General features: G+C 47.8%; 1 protein-coding gene across 1 annotated transcript in view; it reads left to right on the top strand.

Moving 5' to 3' along the window:
• LOC140425141 (uncharacterized) overlaps positions 1–13603 on the top strand; it is a 420524-nt gene extending 406921 nt beyond the window's left edge. Inside the window, exon 12 of the mRNA XM_072509070.1 lies at positions 12759–13603. Coding sequence (XP_072365171.1) covers positions 12759–12878 — 120 coding nt within the window. The 3' untranslated portion in view covers positions 12879–13603. The remainder of the gene's footprint in view (positions 1–12758) is intronic.
• The last annotated feature ends 320 nt before the right edge of the window (positions 13604–13923 follow it).

Below are 13923 nucleotides of genomic sequence, written 5' to 3'. Positions count from 1 at the left end.
TTCGGACCTTCAATGAGGCAAGGGAGGGGGGGGCTTTGCCCCCAACGATGTCCTGGGCACTGATCTCCTTGATCCTGAAGCGGGACAAGGATCCCCTGCAGTGTGGGTCTTACAGGCCGATTTCGCTGTTAAATGTAGATGCCAAGGTGCTGCCGAAGGTCTTAGCCACGAGGATTGAGGATTGTGTGCCGCAGGTGATCCACGAAGACCAGACGGGGTTCGTGAAGGGGAGGCAGTTGAACGCGAATGTGCGGAGGCTCCGGAACATGAATATGATGCCGGCGAGGGAGGGGGAGGCGGAGATAGTGGTGGCGATGGACGCTGAGAAGGCCTTCGATAGGGTAGAGTGGGGGTACTTGTGGGAGGTGCTGAAGAGGTTTGGGTTTGGGGAGGGGTTTGTTAGGTGGGTTAGGTTGTTGTACGAGGTCCCGATGGCGAGTGTGGCCACGAACAAGGGGAGGTCTGAGTACTTTTGATTGCATCGAGGGACGAGGCAGGGGTGTCCCCTGTCCCCCCTGCTCTTCGCACTGGCGATTGAACCCCTGGCTATGGCACTGAGGGAGTCGAGGAACTGGAGAGGGTTGGTGCAGGCGGGGAGGAGCATAGGGTGTCGCTCTATGCGGACGACTTGCTGCTGTATGTGGCGGACCTGGGGGGGGGGGGCGGGGTAATGCCGGAGGTAATGAGGATCCTCAGGGAGTTCGGGGATTTCTCAGGGTACAAGCTCAACATGGGGACAAGCGAGTTGTTCGTGGTTCACCCAGGGGACCAGGAGAGGGGGATTGGTGAACTCCCACTAAAAAGGGTGGAGAGGAGCTTCAGGTACTTGGGGGTCCAACTGGCCAGGAGCTGGGTGGCCCTGCATAGACTTAATTTCACGAGGCTAGTGGAGCAAATGGAGGAGGAGTTCAAGAGGTGGGACGCGCTGCCGCTGTCCCTGGCGGGTAGAGTGCAGTCAGTTAAGATGACGGTGCTCCCAAGGTTTTTGTTCCTGTTCCAGTGCCTCCCCATTTTTATCCCGAGGGCCTTCTTTGGGCGGGTCAACAGGAGCATAACGGGGTTTGTGTGGGTGCGAGGGACTCCGAGGGTGAGAAGGGTGTTCCTGGAGCGGAGTAGGGATGGGGGGGCTGACGCTGCCCAACCTCTGTGGGTACTACTGGGCCGCCAATGCGGCGATGGTGCGTAAGTGGGTGATGGAGGGGGAGGGGCTGCATGGAAGAGGCTGGAGATGGCGTTTTGTGAGGGTACGAGTCTGGGGGCACTGGCAACGGCGCCGCTGCCGTTCCCTCCAATGAGGTATACCATGAGCCCGGTGGTGATGGCTACCCTCAAATTCTGGGGGCAGTGGAGGCGGCACAGGGGGGAAGTTGGGGCCTCGGTGTGGTCCCCAATACGGGGAACCACCGGTTTGTCCCAGGGAGAATAGATGGAGGGTTTTCGGGGTGGCACAGGGCAGGGATAAGAAGGTTGGGGGACCTGTTTGTGGACGGGAACTTCGCGAGCCTGGGTGAATTGGAGGAGAAGGATGGGCTCCCCCCGGGGAACGCCTTCAGATATTTACAGGTAAGGGCGTTTGCCAGGCGGCAAGTGGTGGAATTCCCGCGGCTGCTGCCACGCACAGGATAGGGTGCTCTCGGGGGGGGTAGGTTGGAGTGGGGAAGATCTCAGGAACATACCAGGTGATGCAGGAGGAGGAGGAGGCCTCGGTGGTGGAGTTGAAAGGTAAGTGGGAGGAGGAGTTGGAAGAGGAGATCGAAGAGGGGACGTGGGCAGATGCCCTAGGGAGGGTGAACTCTTCCTCGTCGTGTGCGAGGCTCAGCCTCATACAGTTTAAGGTACTGCACAGGGCACACATGACCGGGACAAGGATGAGCCGGTTCTTTGGGGGAGAGGACAGGTCTACTAGGTGCTCAGGGAGCCCAACAAATCACACCCATATGTTCTGGGCATTCCCAGCGCTGGAGGAATTTTGGAAGGGCGTAGCACGGACGGTGTCGAGGGTGGTAGGATCCAGGGTCAAATTGGGCTGGGGGCTCGCAATATTTGGGGTTGCAGGGGAGCCGGGAGTGCAGGAGGCGAAAGAGGCCGGTGTTCTGGCCTTTGCGTCACTGGTAGCCCGGCGAAGGACTCTTCTTCAGTGGAGGGATGCGAGGCCCCCAAGCATAGAATCCTGGATCAACGATATGCCGGGGTTTATTAAATTGGAGAGGGTGAAATTCGCCTTAAGGGGATCGGTACAAGGGTTCTTTAGGCGGTGGCAACCGTTCTTAGACTTCCTGGCAGAACGGTAGACAATGGTCAGCAGCAACTCGGGGGGAGGGGGCATTTACTTTACTTTATTTTTATTTTTGTTTTCGTTATTTACACTGGAGGGTCTGAGGGGGTGTATATACCTGTTGTGTGATAATGAGATCTGATAAGTTGTCTTGCATGACTAATTGCCTGTGCAGAGATGCTGCAGTGCAGATTCAGATACCTCAGACATCAAGGTGAGAACCACTGAGTGATGTTTGTGCTCCTTAACACACCTTACAATACTGCAGGCATACTGCTAGAGAGCCCTGAGGATAGCAGTGCTGATCCTACCACTTGAAGGCTGCAATAGGCATTGGAATGTTGGTGACATACTTGAACAGGCAGCACCTGTTCACAAAATGTGCTTCTGGGGTTATCATTCCTGAAAGGCTACATGCTTCAGAGTCTGCCTTGCCTTCCATCATGACGTAAGAATTAAACTATCATGCAAATATTGATGTGCTTCATTAAGATGATGATGATTGCAATATTGGTGTTAAGGAGGACCCAGCATGAAAGGCACTGTTGAAAGAGGGTCATATAAGCTAATCGCCATTATTCTCCTGGAACTTGGTGCATATAAGCATGTCCCGTGCACCTCTGCATTGTCTAGCTCATGTATGGTCACTTCCACTGGAGCCTCAGCTTTCTTGCCATCATGAAGCTCATCCCTCTTGACATCCTGCTCAATGGAGGCTCAATGCCAAGTCATCACTGTTTGGAACGCTAGGTTGTATAGAGCACAACTAGCCATAACGATGCAGCTGACATTCTGGGGAGAGTGGGCACACTGTCTGACCCGTCCAGACATTGAAAATATACCGTCGATATGCCAGTGGTCTGCTCAATCCATGGGCTGAATTCTCCGCCCTGCCATGCCACATTTCTGTTTTACCCCGCCGGCGGGATGCTCCATTACGCTGGCTAGTCAATGGGGTTTCCCATTGTGGAGCATCCCACCGGTGGTGAATCCAGCCCCATGAGCGTGCTGCAAAATGAGCAGCAGTGTACCTCTCCTCTGAAGGGATTTATGGCCGCCGAAAGGACGTACTCATCCATGTCTTTTGCAAGTAGACTTTGTTACCAAAGAGCCAACCCTGGGTGCATCAAGAGCCCTCAAAGGTCTATGGCACCTGCGAGTGACTCGGGGTGGGAGCTTCCAGGGTTTCTTGCAAATACCCGCGTAATCTGCTTTTGGTCATTGCAGACCAGCTGCACAGTGAGACTGTGAAACCCTTTCCTGTGGATGAATTATAGTGGCTCTTAAAACCACATGCGTGCAGCCATGACGCCTTGCACCTGTGGGAATCCGGAGATCACTGCAAATCCAACTGCTGTGGCAGCCTGGCTGGATTCATCTCGGGAGGACTGGATTGAATTGTGTGCCTTGCTAAAGAGGTTTAGGTAACCTCTTGGATGCACTTCTGAGAAGATGCTTGAGGTATTCCCCAGAGGTCCCCAGTGGAGCCCTGGAACAAGCCATTCACAAAGAAATTCACTTTGAGAGCTACTGGCAATGGATGGCCTCCCAGTTCTTGTGGCATCAGCAGCTTCTGGAGAATGTGGCAGGTGTGAGCCACCACATGCATTGTCAAGCGAAGGCATCTACTGCACTGTCTCGCGCTCATCTGTAGGTATGAGAAACATCTTGGGTACTTCCTTGGTTGTGCCAAATGCCTCCATTGAATAGGTCTGTCAGCCTCAGCTTCAGAGTCCCGAGGCTGCCCTGTTAGAGCTTGTTTAAGCCAGGATAAGTGCAACGTTGTGTCCCAGCTGAGATGGGAAGGAAAATAAATACGTATCTACATCAACCGGACTACTCTGTAAAAATTATCATTTATATTTTAAAAGTGGACAAGGCGTTTCATGACTAGCCATGTCTCATACCAGCGAAGTTTCCAACCTTCAGAAAAGAAGCTCATTATTTTTAAAAGAGGCGCCAATGGGGGGAACACATGATGCGGGCACAGGAGTAACAGTTTTTCCGCAGGCTCTGGGGCTACTCATTTTTGAATCATTCTTTTATCCTGCTTGCACGGTACTTGCTTGCCTGATCCCGGAGTTAATACTCCACAACATTTTTTCCGTGTAAGATTTTTGGTTGAGTGTTGGAGAAAAAATGCCAAGGAATCCTGAGAAATCTGTGGATAAAAGGGAGCAATCAGATGCATAGGGGATGAAGCCGCCTTCTCAGTATGGTGACCTGATCCTCAAACGGTCTCTCGACCCGGCACGTTCAAAGGCAATGCAAATGATGGCTGCGAACATTATCAGAGCAAAAGACGAGAAAACCGGCTTGTTGATGCAGAATATAAATACTCACAAGACCAAGCTGCAGAATACTAATAAATGGCATGATGAAACTGAAGAAAGAATCCTGAATGTTGAAAATGTTGCTTCCTCAGCCGAAGCTGACATTCGATCCTTGGAAGACCAGCTGCATGGGTGAGGATCTAGAGAGTCGAGGCTGGAGGAAGAATGCCCTGATTGTCGGTCTGCCCAAAGGAGTGGAGGGTAAGATTTTTAAGAGCTGGCTACCCTGTTTCCTTAAGCTGGATGTAAAGGCTGGGTGTTTCAAGCTTGAAAGGGCGCATCGTATCCTGTCTTTGAGGCCGAGGGAGCATTAATGTCCCACACAAATAATCATTTGCTTTTACAACTTCAGAGATCACCAGACGTTCCTGGAGGCAGCGAGGTGTGATGGGACCTGGCTCCATGAGGGGTGAGGGTCTCATTTTTCCAGGATTTCTTGATGGTGACACAGCAGAAATTTAGAGGCTTCGATGAAGTCAGAAAATAGCTCAGTGCAGCCGGAGTGAATTATGCCCTGCTTTATCCTGCAACCCACAGAATTATATCTGACAATCATCTTTCAATCATCCGGCTCGTGCCTTAGCCTTCGGTAAATTGCATACAAGGCGAGATTTGGAATGACACTCTGTAGCTTGTTGAAATATTTGGACTTTCCCCTGTTATAATACCTTTTGTCAGATCTTGTATTGTCATATATTTTGTTTATTGGAAGGTGTTAACAATTGAGCACTATACTGAATGTTTTATCCTTAAGAATCTCAGGGACCTTCAATTATGGTAGCTATGCTGCGTGTTAGTTATCCACCATTTTCACTTATCCATGTCTTTATGATAATAATACTGGTTGTTTGGTACCCTTTCTTCCATCATCATAGAACCGAGTGGTGCCATTCCTGGGAGATGGGTGAAAAGTTTTTGGGTCCTCATAGGCGGGCCCAAAATGCACGAGGGACATTTAGCTCCCATTCTCTTTTTGGCTTGTCTCTTCTCCTCTTCAAGGAATATCTCCTGATGATATGGGCATAGGGGTAGCCTTATGGATCTTCACTTGATGTGCTTGTTAGGTGTATTGGGCATTCTGAATTCTCCCTGAGTGCCCGGACAGGCGCCAGAGTGTGGCGACTATGGGATTTTCACAGCAACTTCATTGCAGTCTTAATGTAAGCCTACTTGTGACACAAATAAAGATTGTTGATAGTTGTGTTGTGGAATGTCCCCTTAGAACTATTGTGGTCATGCTTTTTGTATTTTTGTTGTGTTGGAGTTTGTACGGTGTTGACTGGATCCTGCACTGGTACAGACAGCTCACTTATCTGAGAAAAGAACGCTATAAGGACGTTATGGTGCACCTCTGGTGTGACTTGAGATGAGAAGTTGTGTTTTAGTGCACAACCGAATGTGGCGCGGAAGTCCTATCCTATATTTCCTCTGGTGGATTGCACAATGGTGGTAGCTAATTTAAAACTCTGCTCTTGGAATGCGCTGGGAATTCATCATGCTATCAAAAGGAAAGGATAGAACATAGAACAGTGCAGCACAGAACAGGCACTTCGGTCCACAATGTTGTGCCGAGTATTGTCCGAAACCAAGATCAAGCTTTCCCACTCCCTGTCATTCTGGTGTGCTCCATGTGCCTATCCAATAGCCGCTTGAAAGTTCCTAAAGTGTCCGACTCCACTATCACAGCAGGCAGTCCATTCCACACCCTAACCACTCTCTGAGTAAAGAACCTACCTCGGACATCCCTCCTATATCTCCCACCCTGGACCTTATAGTTATGCCCCCTTGTAACAGCTACATCCACCCGAGGAAATAGCCTCTGAACGTCCACTCTATTTATCCCCCTCATCATCTTATAAACCTCTATTAAGTCACCTCTCATCCTCCTCCGCTCCAAAGAGAAATGCCCTAGCTCTCTCAACCTTTCCTCATAAGACCTATCCTGCAAACCAGGCAGCATCCTGGTAAATCTCCTTTGCACCCTTTCCAATGCTTCCACATCCTTCCTATAGTGAGGTGACCAGAACTGCACACAATACTCCAAATGTGGTCTCACCAGGATCATGTACAGTTGCAGCATCCTATCCTTAAAAAGGAGAAAAGGATGTAGCCTTGTTACAGGGGGGGGGTCATTATAATAATAATTTTTATTGTCACAAATAGGCTTACATTAACACTGCAATGAAGTTACTGTGAAAAGCCCCTAGTCGCCACATTCCAGCGCCTGTTCGGGTACATGGAGGGAGAATTCAGAATGTCCAATTCACCTAACAGCAGTGGCCCAAGCCGGGAATAGAACCTGGGACCCTGGTGCTGTGAAGCAACAGTGCTAGCCACTGTGCTACCATGCCGTGACTTAAAGTTGAAGCAGGACTGAATGGGTCAGGTTTTCTTCGTCTCGTTCTTGACCAATAGTAGGAGTGTCGCAATTTTGGTCAATAAATGTTCCCTTCACAGTGGAGAATTATATGAAGGTGAAGGGAGGTTGATATGTGATTGTTAAGGGCCTTGCATATAGAGAATTTGCTTTGATAATTAATGTGTATGGCCCTCCAAATCATTCCCTGGAGTTTATTCCTAAAGTCTTCAAGACTTTGTGGAGTAGCCCTCAGCTAATTCATTTGTGAGCGGGGACTTTATACCTAGAGCAATCCTACATTTGGTATCCTCCTGCTCTTTTTTTTAAGGGGCAATTTAGCATGGCCAATTCACCTACCCTGCACATCTTTGCGTTGTGGGGGTGAGACCCATGTAGACACGGGGAGAATGTGCAAAATCCACACTGACAGTAACCTGGGTCTGGGATCGAACCCGGGTCCTCAGTGCCGTGAGGCAGCAGTGCTAACGACTGCGCCACCGTGCTGCCTGGTATCCTCCTACTCCGTAGGTAGCATTGTGATCTCTGACCATGCTAATTTTTTCCTTGCAATTTTACTTGAAGGGCCTCCCCCACTCCCGATGTAGGTCATGATGTTTCGAAGTATCCTTGCTTAGGGATATATCCTTTACTATGTATTTTAAGTACAGTAAGAAGTCTTACAACACCAGGTTAAAGTCCAACAGGTTTGTTTCAAACACTAGCTTTTGGAGCACTGCTCCTCCCTCAGGTGAATGAAGAGGTATGTTCCAGAAACACATATATAGACAAATTCAAAGATGCCAGACAATGCTTGGAATGCGAGCAGTTGCAGGTAATTAAGTCTTTACAGATCCATAGATAGGGGTAACCCCAGGTTAAAGAGGTGTGAATTGTCTCAAGCCAGGACAGTTGGTAGGATTTCGCAAGCCCAGGCCAGATGGTGGGGAATGAATGTAACGCAAAATGAATCCCAGGTCCCGGTTGAGGCCGCACTCAAATGTGTGGAACTTGGCTATAAGTTTCTGCTCGGCGATTCTGCGTTGTCGCGAGTCCTGAAGGCCGCCTTGGAGAATGCTTACCCGGAGATCAGAGGCTGAATGCCCTTGACTGCTGAAGTGTTCCCCGACTGGAAGGGAACATTTCTGCCTGGTGATTGTCGCACGATGTCCGTTCATTCGTTGTCGCAGTGTCTGCATGGTCTCGCCAATGTACCAAGCTTCGGGACATCCTTTCCTGCAGCGTATGAGGTAGACAACGTTGGCCGAGTCGCACGAGTATGTACCGTGTACCTGGTGGGTGGTGTTCTCACATGTAATGGTGTATCCATGTCGATGATCTGGCACGTCTTGCAGAGATTGCCATGGCAGGGTTGTGTGGTGTCGTGATCACTGTTCTGAAGGCTGGGTAGTTTGCTGCAAACAATGGTTTGTTTGAGGTTGCACAGTTGTTTGAAGGCAAGTAGTGGGGGTGTGGGGATGACCTTAGCAAGATGTTCATCTTCATCGATGATGTGTTGAAGGCTGCAAAGAAGATGTCGTAGTTTCTCCGCTCTGGGGAAGTACTGGACGACGAAGGGTACTCTGTCGGTTGTGTCCCGTGTTTGTCTTCTGAGGAGGTCGGTGCGTTTTTTTGCTGTGGCGCGTTGGAACTGTCGATCGATGAGTCGAGCGCCATATCCCGTTCGTACGAGGGCATCTTTCAGCGTCTGTAGATGTCTGTTACACTCCTCCTCGTCTGAGCAGATCCTGTGTATACGGAGAGCTTGTCCATAGGGGATGGCTTCTTTAATGTGTTTAGGGTGGAAGCTGGAGAAGTGGAGCATCGTGAGGTTATCCGTGGGCTTGCGGTAAAGCGAAGTGCTGAGGTGACCGTCCTTGATGGAGATGAGTGTGTCCAAGAATGCAACTGATTTTGGAGAGTAGTCCATGGTGAGTCTGATGGTGGGATGGAACTTTTTGATGTCATTGTGTAGTCGTTTCAGTGATTCTTCGCTGTGGGTCCAAAGGAAATATGTCATCGATATATCTGGTGTCTAACGCCGGTTGAAGGTCCTGTGCGGTGAGGAGGTCTTGTTCAAACTTGTGCATGAAGATGTTGGCATATTGAGGTGCGAATTTGGTCCCCATGGCTGTTCCGTGCGTCTGGATGAAGAACTTGTTGTCGACGGTGAACACGTTGTGATCCAGAATGAAGCGGATGAGTTGTAGAATTGCGTCTGGAGATTGGCAGTTGTCGGTGTTGAGTACTGAGGCTGTTGCAGCAATGCCGTCGGCATGGGGGATGCTGGTGTAGAGTGCCGAGACGTCCATTGTGACAAGGAATGTTCCTAGTTCAACTGGTCCATGGGTGCTGAGTTTCTGTAGGAAGTCCGTCGTGTCGTGACAGAAGCTGGGCGTACCTTGTACGGTGGGTTTCAAGATGCCCTCGATGTAGCCAGAGAGGTTCTCACACAGGGTCTCATTGCCTGAAACGATAGGACGGGCTGGTGTGTTGGCCTTGTGTATTTTCGAGAGGCAGTAGAAATCTCCAATGCAGGGAGTACGTGGGATGAGAGCACATAGGGTGCTCTGAAGGTCTGGATCCAAGGTCTTGATCAGTCTGTTGAGTTGGCGGATGTGTTTCTTGGTCGGATCTGCAGGTAACTGTCTGTAGTGTTCCTGGTCATTGAGTTGTCAGTGTACTTCTTTGCAGTAGTCCGTTCTGTTCAGTATGACGGTGGCCCCTCCTTTGTCTGCTGGTTCAATGACGATGTTGTGGTTGGTCTTGAGAGCGCGGATGGCGTTGCGTTGTGCTTGGGTGACGTTCGGGGCTGTCTTGTGAATGCGACTGATGAATCAGGCATTGACGCAACTCCTGACGGCTTGAGCATACATGTCGAGTCTACGGCAGCGGCCTTCTGGAGGAGTCCAATTCGACTCTTTCCTCTTCGGTTGCCGCACCGCAGATCTCTCGGTCTGCTGTTCCGGTTCATTGGTAGTCTCCTTGGGTTCGCTGTCGGCCTCTTGGGGTCTGTGGAAGAATTCCCGGAGCCTCATTCGCCTGATGAATTCCTCCGTGTCTGCCGTGAGACTGATGGGGTCCATTTTGGTGGTGGTGCAGAAATTGAGTCCTCTGCTGAGACTTCGATTTTGTCTGGTTGAAGGGTGTAGTCTGACAAGTTGACAATAGATTTCCCTGTATTGTTTTCTACTGCGGTACCGGGGAGGCTTGGTTGCTGCTGGTGGTGACGCCGAGTTTCTCAAGATTCCTGTTCTTGGTGTGCATATAGGTGGCATAGTATTGTTGTCTCATCTGTTTGGCGGTGTTCCGCAGCTGGTCTGCTGCGTCCTGAGCGCAAGTTGAGAATATGGCCTCTATCTTGGTTTCCAGGTTGCGTCCTCTGCTGTAGAGCTGGCGTACGAGGTGGTTGAGGAGTGTGAGAGAGGTGCGACGGCAGAGTCTCTCAGCGTAGTCTGTGTTGTAGGTCGACTTGAGTGGGTTTGTGATCTGTAGCCCTTTCGGGATCTTGTCTGCTTTCTTGCATCTTTGCAGAAACCTAATGTCAGTGTCTATATGCACAATCTTCCTGGAGATCCTCTCCACTTTGAGCCGGCAGTTTGCGGTGTCGATGGTAGCCATGATGTGGAGATGCCGGCATTGGACTGGGGTGAGCACAGTAAGAAGTCTTACAACACCAGGTTAAAGTAAAACAGGTTTGTTTCAAACACTAGCTTTTGGAGCATTGCTCCTTCATCAGGTGAATGAAGAGGTATGTTCCAGAAATATATATAGACAAATTCAAAGATGCAAGACAATGCGAGTATTTGCAGGTAATTAAGTCTTTACAGACCCAGAGATAGGGGTAACCCCAGGTTAAAGAGGTGTGAATTGTCTCAAGCCAGGACAGTTCGTAGGATTTCGCAAGCCCAGACCAGATGGTGGGTAGCATCGATGTCATTGGGGCGGGACTTGGCATCATTGGGGGGGACTTGATGTAATTGGGGGCGGGTCACCATGCCACCAGCGGGCGGGGCGTGATGTACGGGTCCCGCAAAGAGGGAAAGCGCGGCGCTCCCAAAAGTGTAAGTCCACCTCGGCCGAGCGCATTAATCTCCCTCAACAACTGTCAGTTAGGTTCCTCCCATACTGCTTTTCCGTTTCAGCCAATCTAACTTACAACTGTCACGGACTTTCCAGCATTCTATGCCTTTTGATTATTGTATACGAAATAACTAACCACACAGCATAAGCCTTGCAAGGCTCCCACAAAATAAAAGGGGTCACATCAGAAAGGGAGTTGGATGAGTAAAAAAGCTCAAACTCCTTCTTAAAATACATATGATGTGGAGATGCCGGCGTTGGACTGGGGTGAGCACAGTAAGAAGTCTTACAACACCAGGTTAAAGTCCAACAGGTTTGTTTCAAACAGGTTTCAAGAGAGAGCTTGGCAAAAAATTAGCAAACGACACGTGTCCAGAACTCCAACAAAGCTGCAGAAGAACTAACCTCCATAATAAGCACAGCAGAAGTATTGAGAGAAGTTTTAAAACACCATGACAAAAATACACCCTACTGCATCATCACACAAAGAGACTGTGCATTCTAACCCAAATTATTCCCAAGCATTCAAATCTAACGAACCTTCCAGTTGAAATGCGCTAATGGACTGAGCCACCTATTATTGACTCTCAAGACCAGTCCACCCCAGTTGAACATCATTTGGGGAATGAATATTTCACATCTATCTTCACCCAAGAGAATGATGGAACTCGGGGAGAGAGGTTGTGAGGTTCTTCAGCAAATTGTCATAGGGAGTGACAAGGTATTGGCAGGCTTAAAAGTGGACGAATCTCCAGGTCCGGTGAATTGCGTCCCAGGCTGCTGGCGAAGGAGGAGTTTGCTGGGGCTCTGACCCAAATTTGTAATTCCTCTCTGGTCACGGGGGAATGGCCAGAGGACTGGAGAACAGCTAATGTTGTCCCACTATTTAAGAAAGGTGGTAGAGACAAGCCAGGGAACTGCAGACCAGCGAGTCTCATGTCAGTGGTTGGGAAACTATTGGAGAAGATTCTGAAGGTGAGAATCTATCTCCATTTGGAGAGGCAAGATTTGATCAGGGACAAAACGAATTTTTTTTATTGTTAAGCTTAAATAGTTTTGTAATAAACTAAACATGAGTACATTATACTCTTATCTACTGTACCCTATTTTGTGCCTCATGGAAGAATAGGCAGAGTACTACTTCTAACCATCCACAGGAAAAAATATTTAAAAATGGGAGCACAAACAATGTGTTGAAAGTTTCCTTTCTCCAACAACTGCTCATAAGATAGATGTGTTTGATTAGCTTCAACCCATTTTCCAGTCGGCATAAATTCACAACTTTCAACTCCCTATTATTTAGCAATACATAACAGTCTCACTGAAAGGCTACAAAATGTCTTGTGTGAGGAGTGTCATACCGGTGAAGTAAGAGTTGCTCTTGAAATTATGGCTAAGCTCCATTGTGGGTACAACATTACTCATTTCATGACTGAAAGATAAATCTATCAATGTGCTCTCATGCTCTTGTTGTTTGGGTAGGTGGGGGAATGACTCAAGGCTTAATTAAATAAATAAATAATAAAATCAAGCACAAGAGTATAGTGTAGTGAATTGCTCCAAAATATATCTAAAAATTGGGCTTAGCAGAAAGTTTAAAGACCTTATGCATTTCACATAAAAGATGAAATGGGTCTGATTTGAAGCTTGAGTTGTATCCATTCAGTAAAACCTTCGCTAACTTATTTTTGATCCCCTTCCTCTCACCTAGATGAACATGACTGGGATAAACAGCATTGTGTATTTCGGCTGGTTCAATGGCAAGGATCCAAACCCACAACGGAACCCTGGAGAAATTACAATGTATTCCTACCTTGTATTTTACAAGTAAAATCACAAATCCTTGCTAACCAGGACTTGAAATTAATGCTAACTCAGAAGGAGTTTGCTAACAAACACTGGAAGTTTATTACTGAGGTAACAAGCTGTTGGATAAATGTCTCAGTCTGTACTGCTTGTTTGATGCTACTGTCTTTAATGATCACTGTCAAAATGTTCTAGAATACATATTTGAATGTCATTCGGGCCAGCTTCATTGGCCACATTTTAATAATTTAAATCGCCATTTTCAGCCTCATATTTTCCTGGAAGACGATTGAGGTGCAGAATTATAATTGACCAGATCTGCCTCAGAAAAGCTTAAGCTTTGCTAAAGGGTATCTTTTTCTACTGTTAATTTTTAATTCTAGAACCAAAGGTTGCTTTTACTATTGTCAAAATACATACAATTTTCAAAGGCCTGAGTTGGACTTAATTTTGTAACTTGCATTCTATGACAGTATTACTTTCTTTCCAAACAAAATGTTTCTTCACATTCTAACCCTTGTGATTTGAAGCAAAACTGCTAAATGTTGCTATTATGTATCCACATTCATTACAAGGCAGTGGGGTGTGTATTATTTTGCTCATTGCATAAAAGGCCTAACTAAAAGTGAAAGCTGGTGACCAAAAATAAGGCTGACCAATAAACCTGCCACTTCACATGGCTCGGCAAACTAATATGCCATCTCTGTTGATTATATCTTCACTGCATTAAATCTTTTCATTTATCACAAAGTAGCACTGAGAATTCACATCATTTTGCATCAAGGTTCCATTCTCTTACTTTATGCCCTCAGTTTGTGTGCTGTAATAAATTGTTTTGAGTGTTACCTTTTAAAAGAATACCGTGTAAATTTGGTCCCAGTCTTTCAGTTTTCTGTATGTACCTACATTGTAGTTGAGAAATTAGTATTTCAGTTCAAATAACCTGTTTTCATGTTATCTGTCAGTTGTACGTTGACAGCAGGGTTAAACTTGAAGTTCTGCAGACTACAGGCCTCAAATGTATTGCACAGCCGTTGGTACACAGTAAGAGTGAATCTTTCTGTGACAGC

This window comes from Scyliorhinus torazame, chromosome 6 (assembly GCF_047496885.1).
Source record: "Scyliorhinus torazame isolate Kashiwa2021f chromosome 6, sScyTor2.1, whole genome shotgun sequence".
In the NCBI taxonomy this organism is placed as follows: domain Eukaryota; kingdom Metazoa; phylum Chordata; class Chondrichthyes; order Carcharhiniformes; family Scyliorhinidae; genus Scyliorhinus; species Scyliorhinus torazame.
Note: the sequence above shows the minus strand (reverse complement) of the source record. Positions and strands in the feature narration are given on the sequence as shown.